We start from the raw sequence: 19,113 nt of genomic DNA, 5'->3' as shown, positions 1-19,113 counted from the left end.
TAAATACCCATATTCGAAAAATGCATCCGCACTCCAACACGCCTTTACAGATGTCTAGCAGCTATGAATGGCATACAAATTTGATCATATCTGCGTCCTTCTTTTCCTCCTAAAACAAAAGGAGCTACAAAGGAAAGTAAATGAAGGAGAGCACAAGTTTCCGGTGGACAACCATTCACCACGCATGAGTAATCGCACGTTTGGCTACGTTATTGCGCTTATTTTTTAGTGTATCTGAATCTATATCGTGGATTCCGGTATAATTCATTATGATTTTCCACTACACTTGTCTAATTAGGCCATTCCACGAATCGCTCAGCAAAACCAGGTTTTATTGTTTGGGGTGTGAAGCAGCTTAGTTATCCGGAATATCAATCCCTTTTATTTGGTTTCTCTGTCCCAAGCTTCTCTGCAGGCGCTCAAAAGATATCCCACGAGCCTCTGCTGCTTCTTCATTCATCCTACGAATTCTTGAAGTGTAAGTACACACAAAAGCTCGGCGCGCCAAAAAATAATTCAAGAGACGCTGTCGATTCAATGCTCTTAACCGCTGCAAACAGCAGACACAACGTCCATACAGCTCCTTGTCACTGGATGATAAGGCCTGTGTCTTAGGCTTTTCAGATTAGAGCACACTATGCTTGACTGCAGATATCGTGTGGTAAAACCTAATCATACTTAAAACCTAGCCTATTTCCTCCAATCAACTCCTTAAACGGACCCCAATAACCACAAACACGATTCTAAAGCAGAGCAGTTCCCAATACAGTGTGTGTAGCCTTACGCGTTTGTGCGAATATCTCGTCGGGGCGTCCAAATAGGGAACCCAGTCTCTGACCGCTTCTAGCGGCAGTTGCTGCTGCCTCAGTGCAAGCCTCATGTCACTAGTCAGGCAGCGGGGTGGCTGCTTCAAAATAAAAGTCTTGTGGAATAGTTCATGAAGAGGTAACTCTCGCAGAAGGAGCGAAAGAGAGTACCGGTAAGACTTTAAAAAGGAAACGCGATAGCTGTGGCCCACCTGAAGCAAAGCAGAAAGAGCATGTTGCATTGTTTGCAATTTTCGTTGCACGAACTCTACTTGTACTTTAGCGCAGAGCATTCCTAGTATGCCTATTGTACTCCTCTGTCAACAGGAAACTCGGGAAGGAGTGCTAGAGGAGACACAGAAAGCAATGTGCATGTCAACATCTCTGGATCGACTTCTCGCTCGATTCCATATATGCCTTGCCGACTGTTTCTCTACGTATGCGGCCTTGCCGTACGCCTCTTAATTCGCAGTCTATGTGGCATAGCGGCATCATGAGACGCCAGAACTGTTTTGACATGGAACGTGTATGCGAAATCAAAGCACGCCATGTTGAACTGTGTTCGTTGATCTCTTACCCTCAGGGTCTTGATGTGTCCTGCTGGCCCAATGATATAGCTCTGAACATACACCCGAGAGGCATCGGCTCCTTCTTCTACGATTTGACGTTGCTGCTTCAGCAGCACGTTGATGAGAGGATTGCTTCTGTGCAGGGCTAAGGCCTGCAGCCAGTCAATGGCATCGGTGAGCTGCAAACCCTTGATTAAGCGCAGCAGCAACAACAGCCTCTTCTTTCCCATTGGAATATCTCGCCTCTTCGCCACCCACACTCTGCCTTCTCCTTTCCGAGGAGGAGATAGATATCGCATGTCTTCCGTATAGGACTTGTTCCTGTCACCGTCGTGCAAGAAGCCCCCAGGCTTTCTGCGCAGTTTAGCGATCTCTCCTTTTCTGCGTCCTTTCGCCAATCCATTCGCCTCATTGGATTCTTCACCTCCGATTTCTATGGATCCAAACAAGTGGCGTGCCTCCTCTTCCACCAGAATCGGCGAGGAACAGGCACTAAGGAAGGGGTGGCTAGAAGGAAGGTACAGGGTGTCTCTACGGGGGAAGATGTGCTTCCTCTTTCGCATTCTCCTGTTCAGAGCGGTAATCTCCCGCCGCCGCCATTCCCAGAAGCCCTTGTGGCGCCAATAAGGATTCTTTATGCCTGAAAAGGAAGCAACCACACAGGGACAGTAAGAGAGTAAGCTAGCAGTAGCATCAGAGGCTAATGCGGAGGAAGGTGCTGACACGCTGGACTCGTGCGTAATGCCTTCAATAATACATCCATAAATTCACAGCTCAGTATATATATATACATGCATACATATCTATGCATGTCTATCAGTTTCTCTGTGTGTGTGTGTGTGTATGCGTGTGTGTGTTTGTTTGTGTATGTGCCCGTGGTATGTATACGTTCCCGAGATGCATGAAAGGACGCACAGAAAGCTGATTGAGGAGTTTTTCTACTAGGCTTGAAGCTTTAAGTTTTAGCACTGAGCTGATGCATCAACAGTGCAACTTACCTGCTTTAGTGTTTCTCATTCCGGAAGAAAAAAAACGGCATCCCTTCGGTTGCTGTGTGACCGCACTACGGCACCTCGTCATCAGTGAACAGCCGCTGGAGAAGGGCTGAGAGGCTGAAGCCCCTCCTTTCTTGTGGAAGACACCTCCGTTTCCATTCATGCGAATATGACCAAGCGTCGCTGCGAGTGTACGAGGGTGCTCATGCCTTCTAGCAGTCGCCGGGCCTTCGATAAGGGTTGAACTCAGAGAAGAGGTGGTATACGAAGGGAAGGCGGCAGAGGGGTATACGAAGATGCTACAAAGGAGAGCGGAGTTCCTGGAGTGGAAGTATGCGGAAACGGGGGGAAATGCAAAGCCAAAGAACTTCCGACTCACAGGCGTCGCCAGAGTGGCGGGCTTACATGCCCACATTTTATATTTAAAAATAAAACTTCCGATCGGACAATCTTTCCATGGCGGCAATCCATCTGTACGCACCCTGAGATTTCAGAGATTTCCGATCTCTGATCTGCGCGCATTACGAGGGGGGAAAAGGTGCCATTTACACGAAATACATACCATGCTACTGGTGCTTATCGGGAGGAAGCCATATAGATATGACAGAAGAGCTCTTCTTTTTCTTTTCACCAGTATTGGCCTTTCTTCCTCACGAGCCTTGCTCCTTGATTAAGGGCGAGCAAACACCACAACTCTCCTATTTTTCGGCTAGCAAATTTGTTTTATCTTCAGTGTGTACAAGCAAATACAGAAATAAAAATTAACAATTAACAGTACGCAAAAACAGGGATTTCAGCAAATCTTGGTGTGCTTTGCTGAGACCAGCATGCAGCCCCGGTCAACCCTTCGCAAACTTATATGCACATGACCCTCAAAAAAGAGAGGGTGAGTGACATCAAAAACACGTACACTCCGAGGTGGAGGAGATGAAGGGCGGTACTTTGACCCCAAGTTCCTAAGGGTTTATTGGAACGCATGCGTTTTTATTGGGCTGATACTTCTCTCTGCACATACAACCTCTTCGCAGCGAGTTAAGCTACACTAGCACAGTTTCTACCACTTTCGGCTTATTGAATTCCTAGTAAGTGCAGAATTTACCATTTAATAGGTGTGTTTGTACATGTTTTGCATAGAAGAGTTCTCTTAGCTCGATGCAAGAAGACGCAATTATGTGTGCGAGTGCGCTAGACGCTACGTACAACTGGCTCAAAAGGCTTGAAGTGCTTTGAGGGTACAGCTACGCATCCTAGCTCCCCCTCTTCCCAAATGCCTTGGATGATGAAGGGCGCGGGCAGGGAAGCGAGGGAGCTTGAATGGAAAGCTCGTAGAGAACTTTCCATTTAGCCGTTATTGAGTCTAGAGTGGCGTCTTCCTACAGGAACCTTGAAAGTATGCTTAGAGTTGGCGGTGAAGCATGGTTTGATGCAGCTGTTGCCCTCTTCCATCCATTGGTTGTGGATTCAGTGCGATATCAGGTTTCCTTCCAGCTGTTTTGTTTTTAGGCAATTCATTGAGAAGATACATATCTGATGTTCATTGGCAACAATCTGAGAAAATCACTGTGGCTGTCTGGGGCGACGGCAGCACATCACCTACTGGGGCGACAGAGGCCGGCCTGCAAACTGATGAGTGTACTGTTTTTTATAGGTCTCCGCAGGAAACTCTTGCTAGGCTCGGTACAAACATATCACAAAGCTGTTGAGTGTTTCATTAAAAGGTCCCCCATTTTTACGCTCATGCTTGTCAGAGTTTCAAAAAAGAGGGGAGAAGGGGAGCTACGTTGCATATGGCTGCACCCTGTACGCCCCCGAGCATACACCGCTAGTTTTACATAACGTGTGGCGCACACGCTCAGGGCATCGCGTCTTTTTGTATTAAGCTAGCACTACTCTGCAGTAGAAGTAACCACAGAGAAACATACTGAACAATGAACGCTGCTAATTCTTAGTAAGATACCAAGTGTGGTATCAAGTGCTTGAGCGAAGTTAAGCCCGCTACAATGTAATGCAGTACCTCCACAGCTTGTAATAGGTATGGTTTTTCAGCTGACAAATTATCTTTGGATGTGCCGATTAGTTATGCTTGCCAAAAACTTGACAGCCGCGAAGATAGCGAACACCCAAAGACTTCATCAGCCAGTTGGAGATGCACTTCGCACTGTCCCCCAACTCAAAAAAAGGATATTTCATGCTGTGTATTACTTGAGAGACCAATTTAATCATGACTGTATCTGTGCAGAGGAGGTCTTGCACCTGAAATGAGCCGTACAGCTCAAACCTTCATACAAGCCTTCACTCACCGTTTTATACCGAGATCAGCTCGGTAGCAAGCACTGCCTTTCTTTGCCGAAAGTCGCAACGTAGACAAACAAATCTTTTATCAGTGGCTATCTGGAAATCCACCCGTAATGTTGCATTAGGTGATTACAAGACGGGCAGCATTCTAGCTACTGAACAACTGACTGGCGGACCTCCGACAGCTGATGGAGTAAGTGGGGTCTCAAGAAAAGTTGAGCGCAACTCGTGCGTCTTTGGTTAAGAGAAAGAGTCAAGTCAGCATTTGAAACCGTATGATCTAGGGAATGGGCCATCCGGCTCAACCATAAGGTGAGCCAGACAAGAAAATCTGGGGATACTTGCGCACCTAGGCAACTCCGGAGAAGCCCCGTACATCTGCTTTAATTGTAAAAAACTGGACCATATAGTTTTCAGAACTGCAAACAGATGCAGAAAGCCAAAGACTATGAACGAAGGGACAGGGCCCAGGAGAAGCAAGCTGCTTGGCGAGCACACAAGTGTTGATAGGGAAACGCCAAGATATCCTGCAGGCTGGGTCTTAGTCAATGGAGCAACAGAGAATAGAACCACAGTTGGGGATCACCACGGTCAGTTCTGCGATAACGCAAGTCCACGCTAATGGTCCAGAATGGCTGGCTCTGCTCAAATTCAGGTTTTAGAATATTTTTCGTTCAAGAGGCCAATGCGGAAATGACTTTTGCACGTTGACTCGATATTGTATCTAAAACTCTTAAGTGCTCCAGTGCACCATTTTTAACTGATGCATGGATCAGCGCCAACCTATGTTCCAGGGGAACCAAAGCTCCCCCAGCATGGAAATGAGACTAAGCAGCACAAGGATGATTTGCTGAAAAAAGGTATATGCAAAACTCGAACAGTGCCTTTGGGCTTAACCTGATGTCGGTGTTGAAAAATGATGGAAAATGGCGCACCTCATTCAACATTAATCCCCTTGACAAGATTAGTGTGAAGCAAAAGTTCTAGATGCTTCAAATCAATTAATTGCTTTACAAACAATTTAGACAATGTAGATCAGCAGTCAAATTGGTATTCGACTTCGCAGCCTCTTTCTTAAAGACCCCCGTTACTCATATGACGGGCACCCTATGGTAGTCCACGCGCTCACTCGCAATTTCCAGCATATGTGTACCCCGCATTAGTATACTAATCTCGTAGCTTAACTCAAAGGGCAAGCTGATAGAATTTCATGACTCTGTGAGGAAGGCTGGAACGTTGTCTACAGAGACAGCGTCTTCGTATCCGACCGAAACGTTCAAGAGGACTTGCAGCTCCAACGACGTGGGTTTCAGCTGTTGCCGGGACAACCAGTGGTGCTTGGAGGCACACAGGTGTTCCCTTTTATTGAAACCGCTGTGCTTCTGGAATTTCATGGTGCAGCTACCGGACTTCAGCCAGATACGGCAGAAGTCGAAGCAATCAATGCATAGTCTTTACCTATCTCCACCCGCAAGCACGCTGCAAATTTCAACGGGCTTACATCTCGGTAATTTCATTCCTATGTTTGCTGTTATTCGCTGTTTTTGACCGAGCCATCAAAGAACGCACTTTACGACGTCGGCAGAGGAGTCCGAAGCCCAAGCAATGCACTAATCAGCCCCCTTACAACTCGCTGCTGTTTGATTATAAGCGGTATTTATTCCTTACAGCCGAGGCTAAAGACGCAGAAGCAGGTGCTTCCACAGTCTTTCTTGGGGCATGGAATGCATGCCGCGGCAGACAAGTATGCACTGTCATACCCAGGGCATCCACTGAAGCAGAGCGATTCTCTTGAACCCAGTCTTTTGCACGACCTTCCGGTTCCTGATAGTATTGAGGTGATCTGACATTGGTATTTATTGCCGGTCTACTGGAGACAACATGTCAGGATGTCAGCTACGCTTTTGAAAGTCTTAACAATGCGCCTATTTCACCGCTTGCTCCAGCTGTGTCACGGCTCAGGATGTCACCCATTTATTTTTAGCCTATGCCTGGATGTTTCACAGATTCCCCAGGAGCAGTAGTATTACGGATGGGTATCCTAGGTCCGTTGCTGCTTTATGGTGTGGCTTTAACAGCCTACATATTGCACATAGGATGATCGGTGCGAGCCACGGAACCATCCCAAGTCAGAGGGGCAGACAAAACGCGCCCACAGCAGTATTCTGCAGCATTGTCACTCTGCGCTGGCAACATCTAAGTGCATAGCGTTATTTTCTTCCTCCCGATAAATCTATAATACAAGAATTTACTTGTTTACTCGTTGCTCTCTCTCTCTTGCCGTTGGTTTACACCGGAAAGCTTCTCTCCATGCTAAATTGGACCTTGTGGGCCGGGGCCAGCAGCCACACTTAGCACCTAAGAAACTCAGACAATGCGAGCCAATGCATGCATGTGTGTGCGCAAGGCTCAAGAAAGACAAGTGCAGATCTATAATTAGCCGCGGTGGTCTGCGTTCGGGCCTGGCAATTTGGTCTTGGTAGATCTGGCCTGCTATACAAGGTGCACCAAAAGGTGACCAGACACCGACGTCTGCAGCCGAGTGGCTCAAATTACCTGCAGCATTCTCACGAGCTGATGCATCGTTTTACTCTGTCAGAAGATTTTGAACTGGAGCCGCCACAGCACTCTCAGTATGGGCTTTCTAAAGAAGTTTGACAACTATCCAAATTACTTGTGGACTATCCACGCAGGCAAGTAACCCACGTAGAGGCGGAGGATCTACAAGGATACTATGAAGCTGGATTCTAGGACTGATGAGCGCAGCTGACATATTGGAGTAGAGATTTTAGTGGGATGGGTTAGGGAAAGTCGTACTCGTTGGTTGACGGAGGTGTTGTTTTAGGCTCTATTTGCGGCGGGATAACGTGCATCTATCTTTGGTTCCCAATGCTCGTAACGGACGGTACTCCTCGCGCTCCTCGGTGATTGTCCGTCCTCGAGGCATGCTCGGCCAAAAATAGCAAACTTTAGCTCTGGGCATTGCTAAAATATTTTCTGGCCCTTGTTGATTAGCTTTTTTACACTCAGATTTATGCACAGGCAGCCTAGTGCAAACTGTCCATAAATTGTTCCTTTTGCCTCTTTGGGGGCCTTAAGATCGACTCCCTTTCAATCAATTGCTCTATCTGCATGCATAAAGCGCTCTATGAGCATGGAACACACTGCCGAATCAGTAAGTATTTTGATTTCCTCTACATATTCCACTTGTTTCCGGTTGCCCTGTGGAAGGGGGCTGACATTCTCGGCGCCACGGCGACAGCGAGCCATTGCGACACTGTTGTCCTGCTAAACTGTGACTTGTTCGTCTTGGCTATTGTTTCTGTCTTTCCTCCTGCAGATTTCTAGGGTTGTGTGTCCCCTTTATATTTGGCACTCTCACTGTTTTCAGCGTTTCTGCCTGCCTGGGGAGCGGTAATGGGGCGAAATTCTTCGGCTGTACTGCACGTCGTTTGTATCTACGCAGAGGCACAGGAGGCCTGTGTGTCTTGAAATGTTGGGGGAAGCTGTAGCGGGCTTTGTGACACGTCAGCACCTCCTACCACACTTATTATCCTCAACAAGAGGGTGGTGACAATTGCCTATTTCGCTAGGCTATTTGTGTACAAATTTCTTCTGGACTAGCATTGGCTCATGACTGCATGAATCAATGTGGCCATGTACATTTGCGTCTGCGGGAGATGCTGGGCCACTAGCTACTGATGTGCCAAGTGCTTACAGGGTGCACCTAAGAATATTGTAGGTGCCGCTCTCCCCTCGTCTCAGGTTTTCTGGGGGGTGCGGCCACATGACAGAGCTCTTCTTGAGCAGCAATTAATCAGGAATTTCCAGGAAACGCCAATGAGTCTGGGTTTCGTCTTCATGCGAGGACAGACGGAGCGCCGCACGATTGTGGCCCACTACATGAAACAGCAGCTCTTGGGGCTCAAAGAATACTACTTTGCTGTTTAAAAAACATTTCACTCGCTAAGAATGAAACCAATTATCATGATCCCCTTGAGCAGTTTCAATACATGCTTTCAGAGGATGAGCATCTAAGCACCTTAGTAACCACTTTTATAGCCGTACAGCATGGATGAAGGGGATAAAACCCCGTACCACTTACGTTATCAAGCAGCTTGAAATCGATCATACTTATTTTTTGGTTTTACGCGAATGTTGTAGCCTTGAGCTGCTTCCATATTTCGATGATCACTCACTTCCGGTTCAAGCCTTGCTGCGACGCAGCACCATCCGATGATCCTGTACCCCAGAGTGGTTAGTGAGCTTCCACCAATGTTCCCTCTTTTCCTCTATCACGAATCGTGTTGCTTCCATCCTCGCTCTCAATAGTTGCCTCCAGAGGACTGTAATCCGCCACTAAAGTGGAGCTTTCACTCTCCTCGGCAGCTCAGTTGCGGCTCTACCCATTCGCATGTTTCTCCAGATGCTTGGCCCCTTATTGCTGTGTCACTTACGAGACCTCAATGCTTGTAGTTAAAGGCAAAATTCAGAGGACAGAATCGCCTTCTCCCTGCGCTGCTTTGGGCGGAAGGCGGCAGTATTCCCTATGGGCTAGGAGATGCTCTCCTGCCAATGTCGCTGGTGACATCTTCACAAACCATCGAGGCGTCTATGCTGGCCGATGGGCTTGAGACGCCAAAAGGAAAGCCCCGGTAAATAGCTTACTCGATACTAGTTTTGCCCCTCCACCTTCGGCCTCGGGAGATGCAAGTGGAGCAGGAAGTGGAGCAGGAAACGGAGCAGGATACATATGGGCCGTCGCTGAGCAGAGAGAAACAGGCGGGCAGGAAGCATGAGAACAGGCATGCTAAACGAAAGGTGGTTGGGCTGGGGTGGATGCCGCAGCAGCGGCGATCTTTTTACCCCCCACGCCAAGCTATTTGTCTGCTCTTGCTGGCAATATTTGCAGTCATGGTCGTCAAAACCTCGAACTTCATCCGATCTAAGCGCCACGAGTTTTTGCACCCTCTTGGGGAAAAGATGTATACAGGCTTCAAGAAATCACATCTTGACAAACTAGACTTGCAAGAACATGATACGTCAGAAGACTCCGCCAGCAGGGGCGATGCCGAGATCGATGCATATCTCACAGGTGGCCGCTCATCAGATGATAGTGATGAGGACCGCCTCTTCCGCACCCCGCTGGACGAAGATAGCGTTATTCGTGGACGGTATTTTTTCGGAGGAAAAGGGAGCAATGCTGACTCTGCCTCCTTATCAGGAGACGGAACTCGAACGCCCGAAACGACGGCATCTCCCACGGCCACCGGGCCTACGCAGAAGCTCCACATTCAGCTGGATCGTGATGATTCAATAGATTCGAGAAGATTCTACCCAGCACCACAGCACATTACGCAGGCAAATGACGAAGAATCCAAAAGTCCTGAGCAGACTTTTGTGGATGCTTCGAAGACATTTCGGGCTGGTGCGCGTCTTACCGCGAAACGCCATAGTAAGTTAGAGAAGTATATTGAGGGGGAGCGACCTAAAGACGTTTCTTCTCCAGAAACGGCGGACAGCGAGGAAACGACTGGCGGAGAGCCCGTGGCAAAGGATGAAAAGGGCTACAGGTCAAGCACAACAAAGCATGTCTCGAGCGATGATACGGAGGAAAAAGGTATAAATAAGGATAAGTGCCAATCAGAGACGATTCTGAGTGCTTCGGCTCCCATCTTTCTACAACCAGAATTTCCTGTCACTAAAGGCTATACAAGGGCAGACAGGAAGTTAGAGATGGCCGCACCGCTGGCCCAGGCTTTGGAGGAAGCGGCAGGGAGTGATGCAGCAAATGAGTTTCGGGAGCTCCTGACCAAGCAGCTATTCCCAAAGCCAAGCCGAGAGTATACGACAGAATATCTAAGCACCACCTCAATCGAAATTACGAAGCAGGAGTTTCTTTTGTGCGCGGCAAGTGCGTACGATTGGAGGATGAAGAGGCAACAGGCTTACGCTCGACTTCGCGTTATGAATCGGGCTCTGACGGCGCTGAAAGCATACGAGGAAAAAGGGGAAGCATTGCCCCTCCTTTTGGCTACTTTGTTGGAAGAGCAGAAGATGGTGTTTAATATGGAAAAGGAGGAGGCAACCCTGGAGGCGACAAAAGTAGAACTTGAATACCTTTTGGCAGAGGAGAGCGCGGCCCTGCAGATTTTGGAGGACAAAGCACACGATCTGGCTGGCCAGTTAGCAGGTGCTTCTATCTTGCGGGCTTTTGACGCTACTCCCGCAAAGTTCAGAGCCAAAGGATCGTTGTTTAAGAATGCAGGGTCGACTATGGCCAACTTGGAGAGTATTGATTCCACGGGTGCACTTTTTCATCTGCCGGAGATTGCTAAAACTCTGGTCAGTGCAAAAACAGCCACATATGCAGACGAATACGCAGCTTACAAACAAATGGAACTGGTTGTGAAGATTGTGAGATATCGAAAGGAGGTAAATCAGGCCATTCAAAGAATAGTATATTCTCAACAGCAGCAAATGCATGGTGGGGATCCCGAAATGTTTAACTTCTACACCATATTAGACCAAATAGGAGTTGAACAACGGACAGAGGCTGCTCGCAGAAGGTCAGCAGAGAGCGGAGAGCAGGCAGCAGCAACAGCTGGCAAGTTGCCTCCTCTTCCATCATGGATAGTCTGGATTGTTTGATTACATTGTTGTACCTAAGCAGGACTTGTTCCTATGTACACAAGGAGCACCCATTCTGTGTGGTGGCTCCTTAGTATACGTCAGCGAATTTGTTTGGGTTCTTATGACATGAAGGGCACACTACAGGTGCCACGAGCAAAGCACAAGACTCCAATGTCATAAAGAAGTGACGTGCGGTTTCTTTGCCTTGCCTCATGTGTGATCATATGCCTTTCTAACGTGTCGAAACGTCGTCTTCCATTGTCGTTTTACGTTTGTTCCAACACAAAGGACTATTAGTCGAGTGCCACTCTCGGCTACTCGTGCTTTCTTGTTATCCTAGATGCCGCAAAAGACAGGGAAGCAAGTAGGTGGAAGCAGTAGTGCATCTCATGTTAGTCCCGGAGTTTCAACCCTCAGCCCAAGGTTTGGACCCATTTCTGTTTTCCTTAGGGCTTTTGTCTTGTTGATTCGCCCCCTGTTCGCAAAAGCTAGACAGCGTAGTAGTGCAGACTCAGCTTTTTGGCTTGTAGTGTCTCCGTGCTCGACCAATGGGTTTATCATAATCGCCCGCTCTTCGATAGCTTTCTTGAATAACGCACTGGGCGGGTCATAGACACAGTTAATCTGTATCGTAATACACACTCAAGGGCATTTTCTGGGACTTGCTGTGGCCAAGAACTATGTGAGGTTTTCTGCCGCTCTACTACGGTCGATGACACAGCATCACGGAGGCCTCTATACAGCCTCTGCAAATACGAAAAGTGCGCATTCACTTTCGAGGCATCATGTGGCTGACTAAAAGTGCTCAATGTAATTGTGTTGAGAAAAGGCCACGACCCGTTGTCCATTGTGCTAAAAGAGCCTCAGTGTGGGAGGCATGTGTGCACCCCACTGAGAGCAATTTACACCGTAACAACGCGGACTTGCACATCAACTTACATAATCGGGGGAACCGGGATAAACCCTGTTCCTCCAACTGCTCCTTCCAAAACATCTGCAAGCGTAACACTCCCCAGTGCCTCTGCTACGGCTGTAAATGCTGTCCTAACGACTCCCTGAACTAGCGGGTGTGAAGAAACTGAGTTTGCATATGCAGCAGCCTGTGCCCTTCTCTGTAGTCTCTTTAAAGCGTGTGAATTACTGGCACCCCCTACACCCAAACCAGCAGCGGCGGCCTGCTGGAGGAACTGCTGCTGCTGAACAGGAGGAACAAATGTGGCGAGGTACTGTGCATACTGAGCAGCTGGACCAAAGCGAGAAGCATCGAAGGCCTGCAAGCTCCTAGAGCGTGAAAGCGGAGTAGACGGAGAGGCACAGCTGGCAACATCAGAAGCAAATCCCGTTGTTTCAGCACAATGGACAGCCATTTTCGTGTCTGGATTCCTATTCAGCTGTGTAACTGGCTTGGCCGTAGCTTCTGCACGCTCCCACCAAGCTCCTCCGTTTTCACTTGGCACTATGAGCAAGGCACTTTCAGGTATGTCGATGGCCTCAAGTGCCTCTCTGCCGGCTTCTGCCACTTTGGCGTCTGCGGAGATGACCACAATGAGAGGGAGTAGCGGAATTATGCATTTTATAACAAAGGGGTAGAAGAGAAGGATGGGCTGGAGTGCTTTTTTCCTTTGTTTTGTATCTGCATTGAACTGCTCTCTCGGGGGGGAATTCATTGTACGTCAGAAAAATGCTTTCGTTAGCCATTAGAATACAGGGGCAAGGATCAGGCAGTGTAGAGTATCACGGGCTATTTGCACTGCCGCTGCTGCTGTTGGCTGCGGTCTGGTCCTTGTTAGCCAAGAGCGGGAATAATGAAGTATTGGGGAACTAAAAGGCACGAAATAAAATAGGTTTGACTCGAGATGCTGTTTAGGGGTCCGAATATGGCGAATTATCATGACCTAGGGGCTTGCCGTGTTCGCGTAGAGGTGACCAAACCGCGCCGTGCTTGGCAAAGGTACCCTCCCACTCAGGCAAGGGGGCTGTATCTCGACACTGAATTCGCTGCAAAGAGAGTTAAACAACTCTTGAGGCTATTTAGAAACATATTTAAGCAAAAGGATATTTTTAGGGGGGGAACGCGAAAGATCTGTGGCATTTTGTTCGAATTTTGTCCTTGAGCCTTTACTCATGCCATCTACAGAAAATACGGATGCCTACAATCATGACAAAAACACAGAGGAAGGCCCGAATCACCCTCCTCCATATAACTTGTCCCTCGGAATGAAAGCTTACTCAAATAGGATACGTGTACAGTTTCAGGGGAGTATCCCATTAGCACGAAGTAGATTGCATCGGATTTAGGCGAAGAGTTAGTTGACATGCAAGTGGTCAAGTGTCCAGGTTGAGAAGCCCAAAAATTCTTATTATAGTATGCAGGCTGATATACCCGTTCTAATGATTTCGGAAAACGCGCAAAAGGCCGGCCTTATGCATGCATGAAGATTCTAGGCGTTACTCTTTGCGGGCTAAGATGCAAGGCCAAGCATTCAAGGTTGAGGGGTAGAGCCTTAGGATATCAGGTGTACGATCTAAGCTGCAAAAAGCAGCCTAAATGCCTTTCGGTTGAGGGTTCAGACTAAAGGCCTTACAGCTAACGAGCAAGGTTTACTCTGTATGGACTAGGAGTTCAAGGCAAAGTTCATCATTTGTGTTACAGTTGAGGTGAGCATAATTTGCGTTTCAGTTAAAGTGAGGGTGGCTTTGAAAATTCAGGAAAAAGGAGTCTTATACTATTTCAAGAGAAGGTCCAAGGTCGTACCTGCTGTGCAACGCTGCATCAAAATTGGACTGTAAGGGAAGTCACTTAATTCCAGACAGAAAACAAATTTCGTAGAAAGTTATTGAGTGTTTTTCTGAAAGGAATCTCCTGTCCTTCCTTGCCTTCCCTCTTTAGGGCTCCAACATGAAGGGAGAGGGACTGCCACAACGCACTTTGTTGCACCGCCCCCCTACGCACTCCGAGCAAAAAAAGCGAGGTGCACATTGCATCTAGGGCCTAAGCCCAGAATATTCATCCTTGTTCTATTCATAGATGGCGAGCTCTGAAGCAAAAGTCGCGCGATTAGCCAGCCGAAATAGTCGTTTCTCTAATACTGCTCAACTGAATTGGGCCAGAGTAGTGGAAAAAGCTAAAGTGTTGCTTCCTGGTAGTGACTAGTGTAATAGAAAGTGCTGGCGTGTCATAAAGCCCACTACAGCTTCCCCCAACATTTCAAGACACACAGGCCTCCTGTGCCTCTGCATAAATACAAACGAAGTGTGGTAAAGCCAAAGACTTCCGCCCCATTACCGCTCCCCAGGCATGCAGAAACGCTGAAAACAGTGAGAGTGCCAAATATAAAGGGGACACACAACCCTAGAAATCTACAGGAGGAGACAGATAAAAAATAGCCAAGAACGAACAAGTCACAGTTTAGCAGGACAACAGTGTCGCAATGGCTCACTGTCGCCGTGGCGCCGAGAATGTCAGCCCCCTTCCACGGGACAACAGGAAACAAGTGGAATATGTAGAGGAAATCGAAATACTTACTGATTATGCAATGCGTTCCATGCTCATAGAGCACTTTATGCATGCAGATAGAGCAATTGATTGAAAGAGAGTCGATCTCAAGGCCCCCAAAGAGGCAAAAGGAAGAATTTATGGACAGTTTGCACTAGGCTGCCTGTGCATAAATCTGAGTGTAGAAAAGCTGATCAACAAGGGCCAGAAAATATTTTAGCAATGCCCAGAGCTAAAGTTCGCTATTTTAGGCCGAGCATGTCTCGAGGACGGACAATCACCGAGGAGCGCGAGGAGTACCGTCCGTTACGAGCGTTGGGAACCAAATATAGATGCACGTTATCCCGCCGTAAATAGAGCCTAAAACAACACCTCCGTCAACCAATGGTTATGACGTTCCCCACCCCATTCCACTAAAATCTCTACTCTAATGTGTCAGCTGCGCTCATCAGTCCTAAAATCCAGCTTCATAGTATCCTTGTAGATCCTCCGCCTCTACGTGGGTTACTTGCCTGCGTGGATAGTCCGCAAATAATTTGGATAGTTGTCAAACTTCTCTAGAAAGCCCATACTGAGAGTGCTGTGGCAGCTTTGGCTTAAAGGGCATTTGACGGTATAAAAAGGGGCATTGGTGCGTGAGAAAGCTGCAGGTAATTTGAGCCACTCGGCTGCAGACGTCGGTGTCTGGTCACCTTTTGGTGCACCTTGTAGAGCAGGCCAGATCTTACAATATCAATTCAGCAGATTTGAGGCACACAGACGATCGCCGTTTATGATAGTTTCATGTTTTTCTGCTAAGGGTGGCTGGTGACCCCGGACCACCAGAACTACGCCAGGATGGAGAATTAGTGCAGACCAGGGCAGCTCTGGATGTCTTCTAGTAGTAATCCTCAAGTATCGAGCTTTGGTTCCTTTAGGACCGCAAGAGGTCTTCGAGACAACGCTCATTCAGCCAAAAGCCTGAACTCCCGTCACTAAAACACACTCTAGTAGTACCAAAACGAATATACTTTTCAGATATGGCCCCCCAATGACTGCTTGCTCTTTAAGCAGCCATTGCTGGTGGTCTTGTGTTGACCTTGAAGTCTCCTTATACGACGGACCAGACATTACCGTCCTATTCCCCTAGCCGTGTCTCCATATGCTGGAATCCTTTGGCTTGAGTACTTAAACTGCCTGGCACCCTAGAATGTTGTTAAGTGACTGTCACTTGTCAGTTCCTAGGTTTGTGGGGCACCCTTAAAGGTTCTCACGCTCGGGTACTCTGTACTTCACGGTTTTCCTCTAGATCCTAATATGCTGTTTGTCGATGTTCATAATCTGGAAGAAAAAGCGCATCCCAATAATCGGCTCACAACATGCCGTTCAAACACTTGAACATGTAAAACCAAACGTAGTCCGTTGGAACTTCAAGCCCCACAGGCAGCGTGGAGCTTTTCAAACGCATTGAGCTTGCAGGGCTGCGATCCGCACTTGGACCCAAGCATCCAGGCTCAGAAGCATTAATTTTAGCACCTGAGTGAAAAAAGATTCATCGCCATCTTTCGAACAGATATAGATATATGATATCTTTGTATCAAGAACAGTATTCGACACTGCAATCGATTTTAACAAATGCAGCATAGTATGTAATGTATTGCACCACCTTAACCCTTCACTTTTGCCTTCCTTCTGTTGAGTGACGAAATCCAGTATCTGAATGCCCCACTAGGGCCCCTTCTGCAGCTCTTACAGAAAGCGAAAGGGGACAAGAGCGACTAGGATCACAACTTTCAGGTGAAGCTGTGATCCTTATGAAGAATGCACAACAAGCAACTAGTAGACGAGTGTACGGCTGTGTTAAAGGCGCACCCAGCACAAGGAATAGAGCAAAGTCAAGCAAATGAACTCTCGTGAGTAATGAGTCGCAAAGACTGCAAAGTACATTTTGTGCACTCTCTCTGCCTCTCTGCCTCATTTTTGTAATGGTCATGAAATGATCAATGTGTAGGAGGGCAATAAAGGCAGAACGCACTAAGGAGCCATAGATCCTTATTGTAATGATCTGTCCTCTGTAGCCTGATTTCGTGCGCCACAGCCTGCATAGGGCGAACCTGAAACCGTTGTTTCAGTTCTTTGACGTTTGCATGTGCACGCAGTCTTGGATTGTATGGTCTCATAAGCCACGATAGAAGCAGCTGCACGTTTGGGTTGGGTGTCGGGAGCTGCCTAGGAAAGCGGGCTATCCAGGCCGATTTATGCAGAAACCAATGACTGATGGCTTGTATAAAAGCTTGAACCATAGTAATGTCTGCAGCTAGACACCTCTGCATGAGTGTGGCAAAAAATGAAGTTGCTCTGCTGGCAGTAGGCGTAACACAAGGAGCACTTATTTCTCTTCACAAGAGAGTACAAAGCCTGGTACATCTCCCACACGCTTATTAACTATTCAAAAGCTTGCCCATCCTTACATCCGTCATATGTTCTGGTCGGTATTGCCTCATTGAAGAACCCACAAGCAGTTTATTGGGGTAAATAATGTGCCTTTCAACCAGTAACTGCTTTCACGTTGGCGCGAAGGTCGCCCTCTGCCTTCCCGACAGGCGCTGCGCCACCGGAAGTTTCCAGATGATTCATGCAAACCAGGAAACAGATCCTAGAGACACTTTGGATTGCGGTACACCAACACCTGGGGCACAAGCGGAGAACAGTGTTATCGACTCACGCAGTGCTACCAAGTGTAACGTTACATCACAGGTCTCTATAAGGAGATGATTAACTCTAGACTTTGTACAAGCTTATTAAAAAGTTCTTGAGGGTTCTACCTAAGAGCTTCCCCATCATCCTGCTCTAACCCTTCGCTACTCCGACGAGAGGGAAGATGGACGACTACGGCGAGCCTAACCGCACCGTCCAAGCACTCTGCACATTCACAGCCAGTTGCACATAGCATTAAGTGCACATGCACACAACGTTGCTCGTTTTTCTTTCCATTCTAAGCATAATCTGCGTCAAATAGGATATAGGAACAACCAAACAGCAAGTAGTTCTTTACTACTCCTTGAATGGGCATAATTCATGCAGTAGGACATGTTCAAGTTTCGCAGTGCTCACTGCACGCAGGAGCAGCCAAGTGCTGTAAATTTCTTCTCATACGATAGGATCTATGGTGAAGCTGTCACCATATAACATATAAGGGGGCGACTTCATCGGAATGGATCTGGGGACGCCGTGCCACCCGGACCACCAAGAGTGTAAGGTAGCCCACAATCCTGAGAGCAAGGGCAGGCTAAACTGTAACCCCTAACCCTATTTACCCAAGAACTCCTTTTGCGCTTCTGGCCAATGCGAATATAGTTCTTTCTCTTAAATTTGCCCATGCCAAGCACCACGGACAACAAGTGATGCTGGGCAGGCAGGCAAAACCTACTTTCATCTCATGCGGAGAAAACACATCTCTCATTGCATCCCTAGCAAAAACATTCAAGAAAATAAAGCCTTGTGTTAAGATCTGGGAAGCCGTGCCGTGCCAGCGTTCCAGCTACATCGGCATGCTCTATAGCTTCTTTATCTAGTATGGTGGTGCTCTCTCCCGCTGACAGTCCTGCGTTTAAGGATTTCAGCCCTCAGGGCACACGGGAGTAACCAGCGCACTTTAGAGAGTGCGCTTAGTTCATTTGTTTTGAGTACCTATTAGCTGTTTAGTCGCAGAGTTGTGGCTGCCCTAGACCTTGAGCCAGGATTTGCCTACGGGTCATACATGTGGAAATTGGCTATCTTTAGAAGAAACAAAACCCTCCGCCCCATTTTCTCAAACGAAGCTCTTTTCTAGCCTTTGGTACATTTACTTTTATGGCTTTTTATGTGAAAACGGAATCTTGCTCGGGAGGGGAAATCAACCGTTTTCCACAGGTTCAGTAGACCCAAACCCGCGGGTAAGGCGCAGCACCTTGGATTCAACAAGTACAGTACGAGAGGGAGATGTTACCTGCCTTAGAGAAGCGTGATATATGGCTTTGGCTACACAGCAAAGCCAGGGGTTTACCACCGTTAGTCGAACTGTCATATTACCACTCTGCATTTTAGCGGAAATTGCAAGAGTCCTAGTCCACTGCTATGCACCTGGAATTGTCGATTCATCGAGGTATGCACGTTCGCGCTGGAGAATCGGCAAATGAGAGAAAAGAAATAATTTATGGCGCTCTGATCTTGTTTCTTTCACTGCGAGGGCCCCCAACGCTCTCGATCCCCACAGGGGCCCCCACAGGCAAAGGTCGCATTTTTTCTTGCTTGCCTCCTACTTGTTTAGGGTATCCATACATTGCTTTGCATAGCACAAG

The 19,113-nt window shown here is 47.7% G+C and overlaps 2 protein-coding genes across 2 annotated transcripts; both read right to left on the bottom strand.

Moving 5' to 3' along the window:
* Positions 1–355: 355 nt before the first annotated feature.
* LOC34619872 lies at positions 356–2,392 on the bottom strand. The gene is made up of 4 exons (XM_026335602.1): positions 2,374–2,392; positions 1,384–2,120; positions 785–1,018; positions 356–550 (listed from the first exon to the last, which is right to left on the bottom strand). Exons 1-4 carry the CDS (start codon positions 2,390–2,392, stop codon positions 356–358), a joined length of 1,185 nt encoding a protein of 394 aa, XP_026191387.1.
* A 9,841-nt stretch (positions 2,393–12,233) lies between these two features.
* On the bottom strand, positions 12,234–12,965 carry LOC34619870. The gene has a single exon (XM_022733144.1). It carries the CDS (start codon positions 12,963–12,965, stop codon positions 12,234–12,236), a length of 732 nt encoding a protein of 243 aa, XP_022589247.1.
* Positions 12,966–19,113: the final 6,148 nt, after the last annotated feature.

This window comes from Cyclospora cayetanensis, unplaced genomic scaffold, assembly GCF_002999335.1.
Source record: "Cyclospora cayetanensis isolate NF1_C8 unplaced genomic scaffold, CcayRef3 CcayRef3_contig_74, whole genome shotgun sequence".
Classification (NCBI taxonomy): Eukaryota; Apicomplexa; class Conoidasida; order Eucoccidiorida; family Eimeriidae; genus Cyclospora; species Cyclospora cayetanensis.
Note: the sequence above shows the minus strand (reverse complement) of the source record. Positions and strands in the feature narration are given on the sequence as shown.

Coding starts and splice junctions, on each gene's coding strand:
- LOC34619872 (XM_026335602.1), bottom strand. Junction 1,019..1,383: donor GACACATCAAGACCCTGAGG/GTAAGAGATCAA, acceptor GCTTTGCTTCAG/GTGGGCCACAGCTATCGCGT. Junction 551..784: donor CGAGATATTCGCACAAACGC/GTAAGGCTACAC, acceptor TGCTGTTTGCAG/CGGTTAAGAGCATTGAATCG.
- LOC34619870 (XM_022733144.1), bottom strand. CDS start 12,965: ATGAATTCCCCCCCGAGAGAGCAGTTCAATGCAGATACAAAACAAAGG.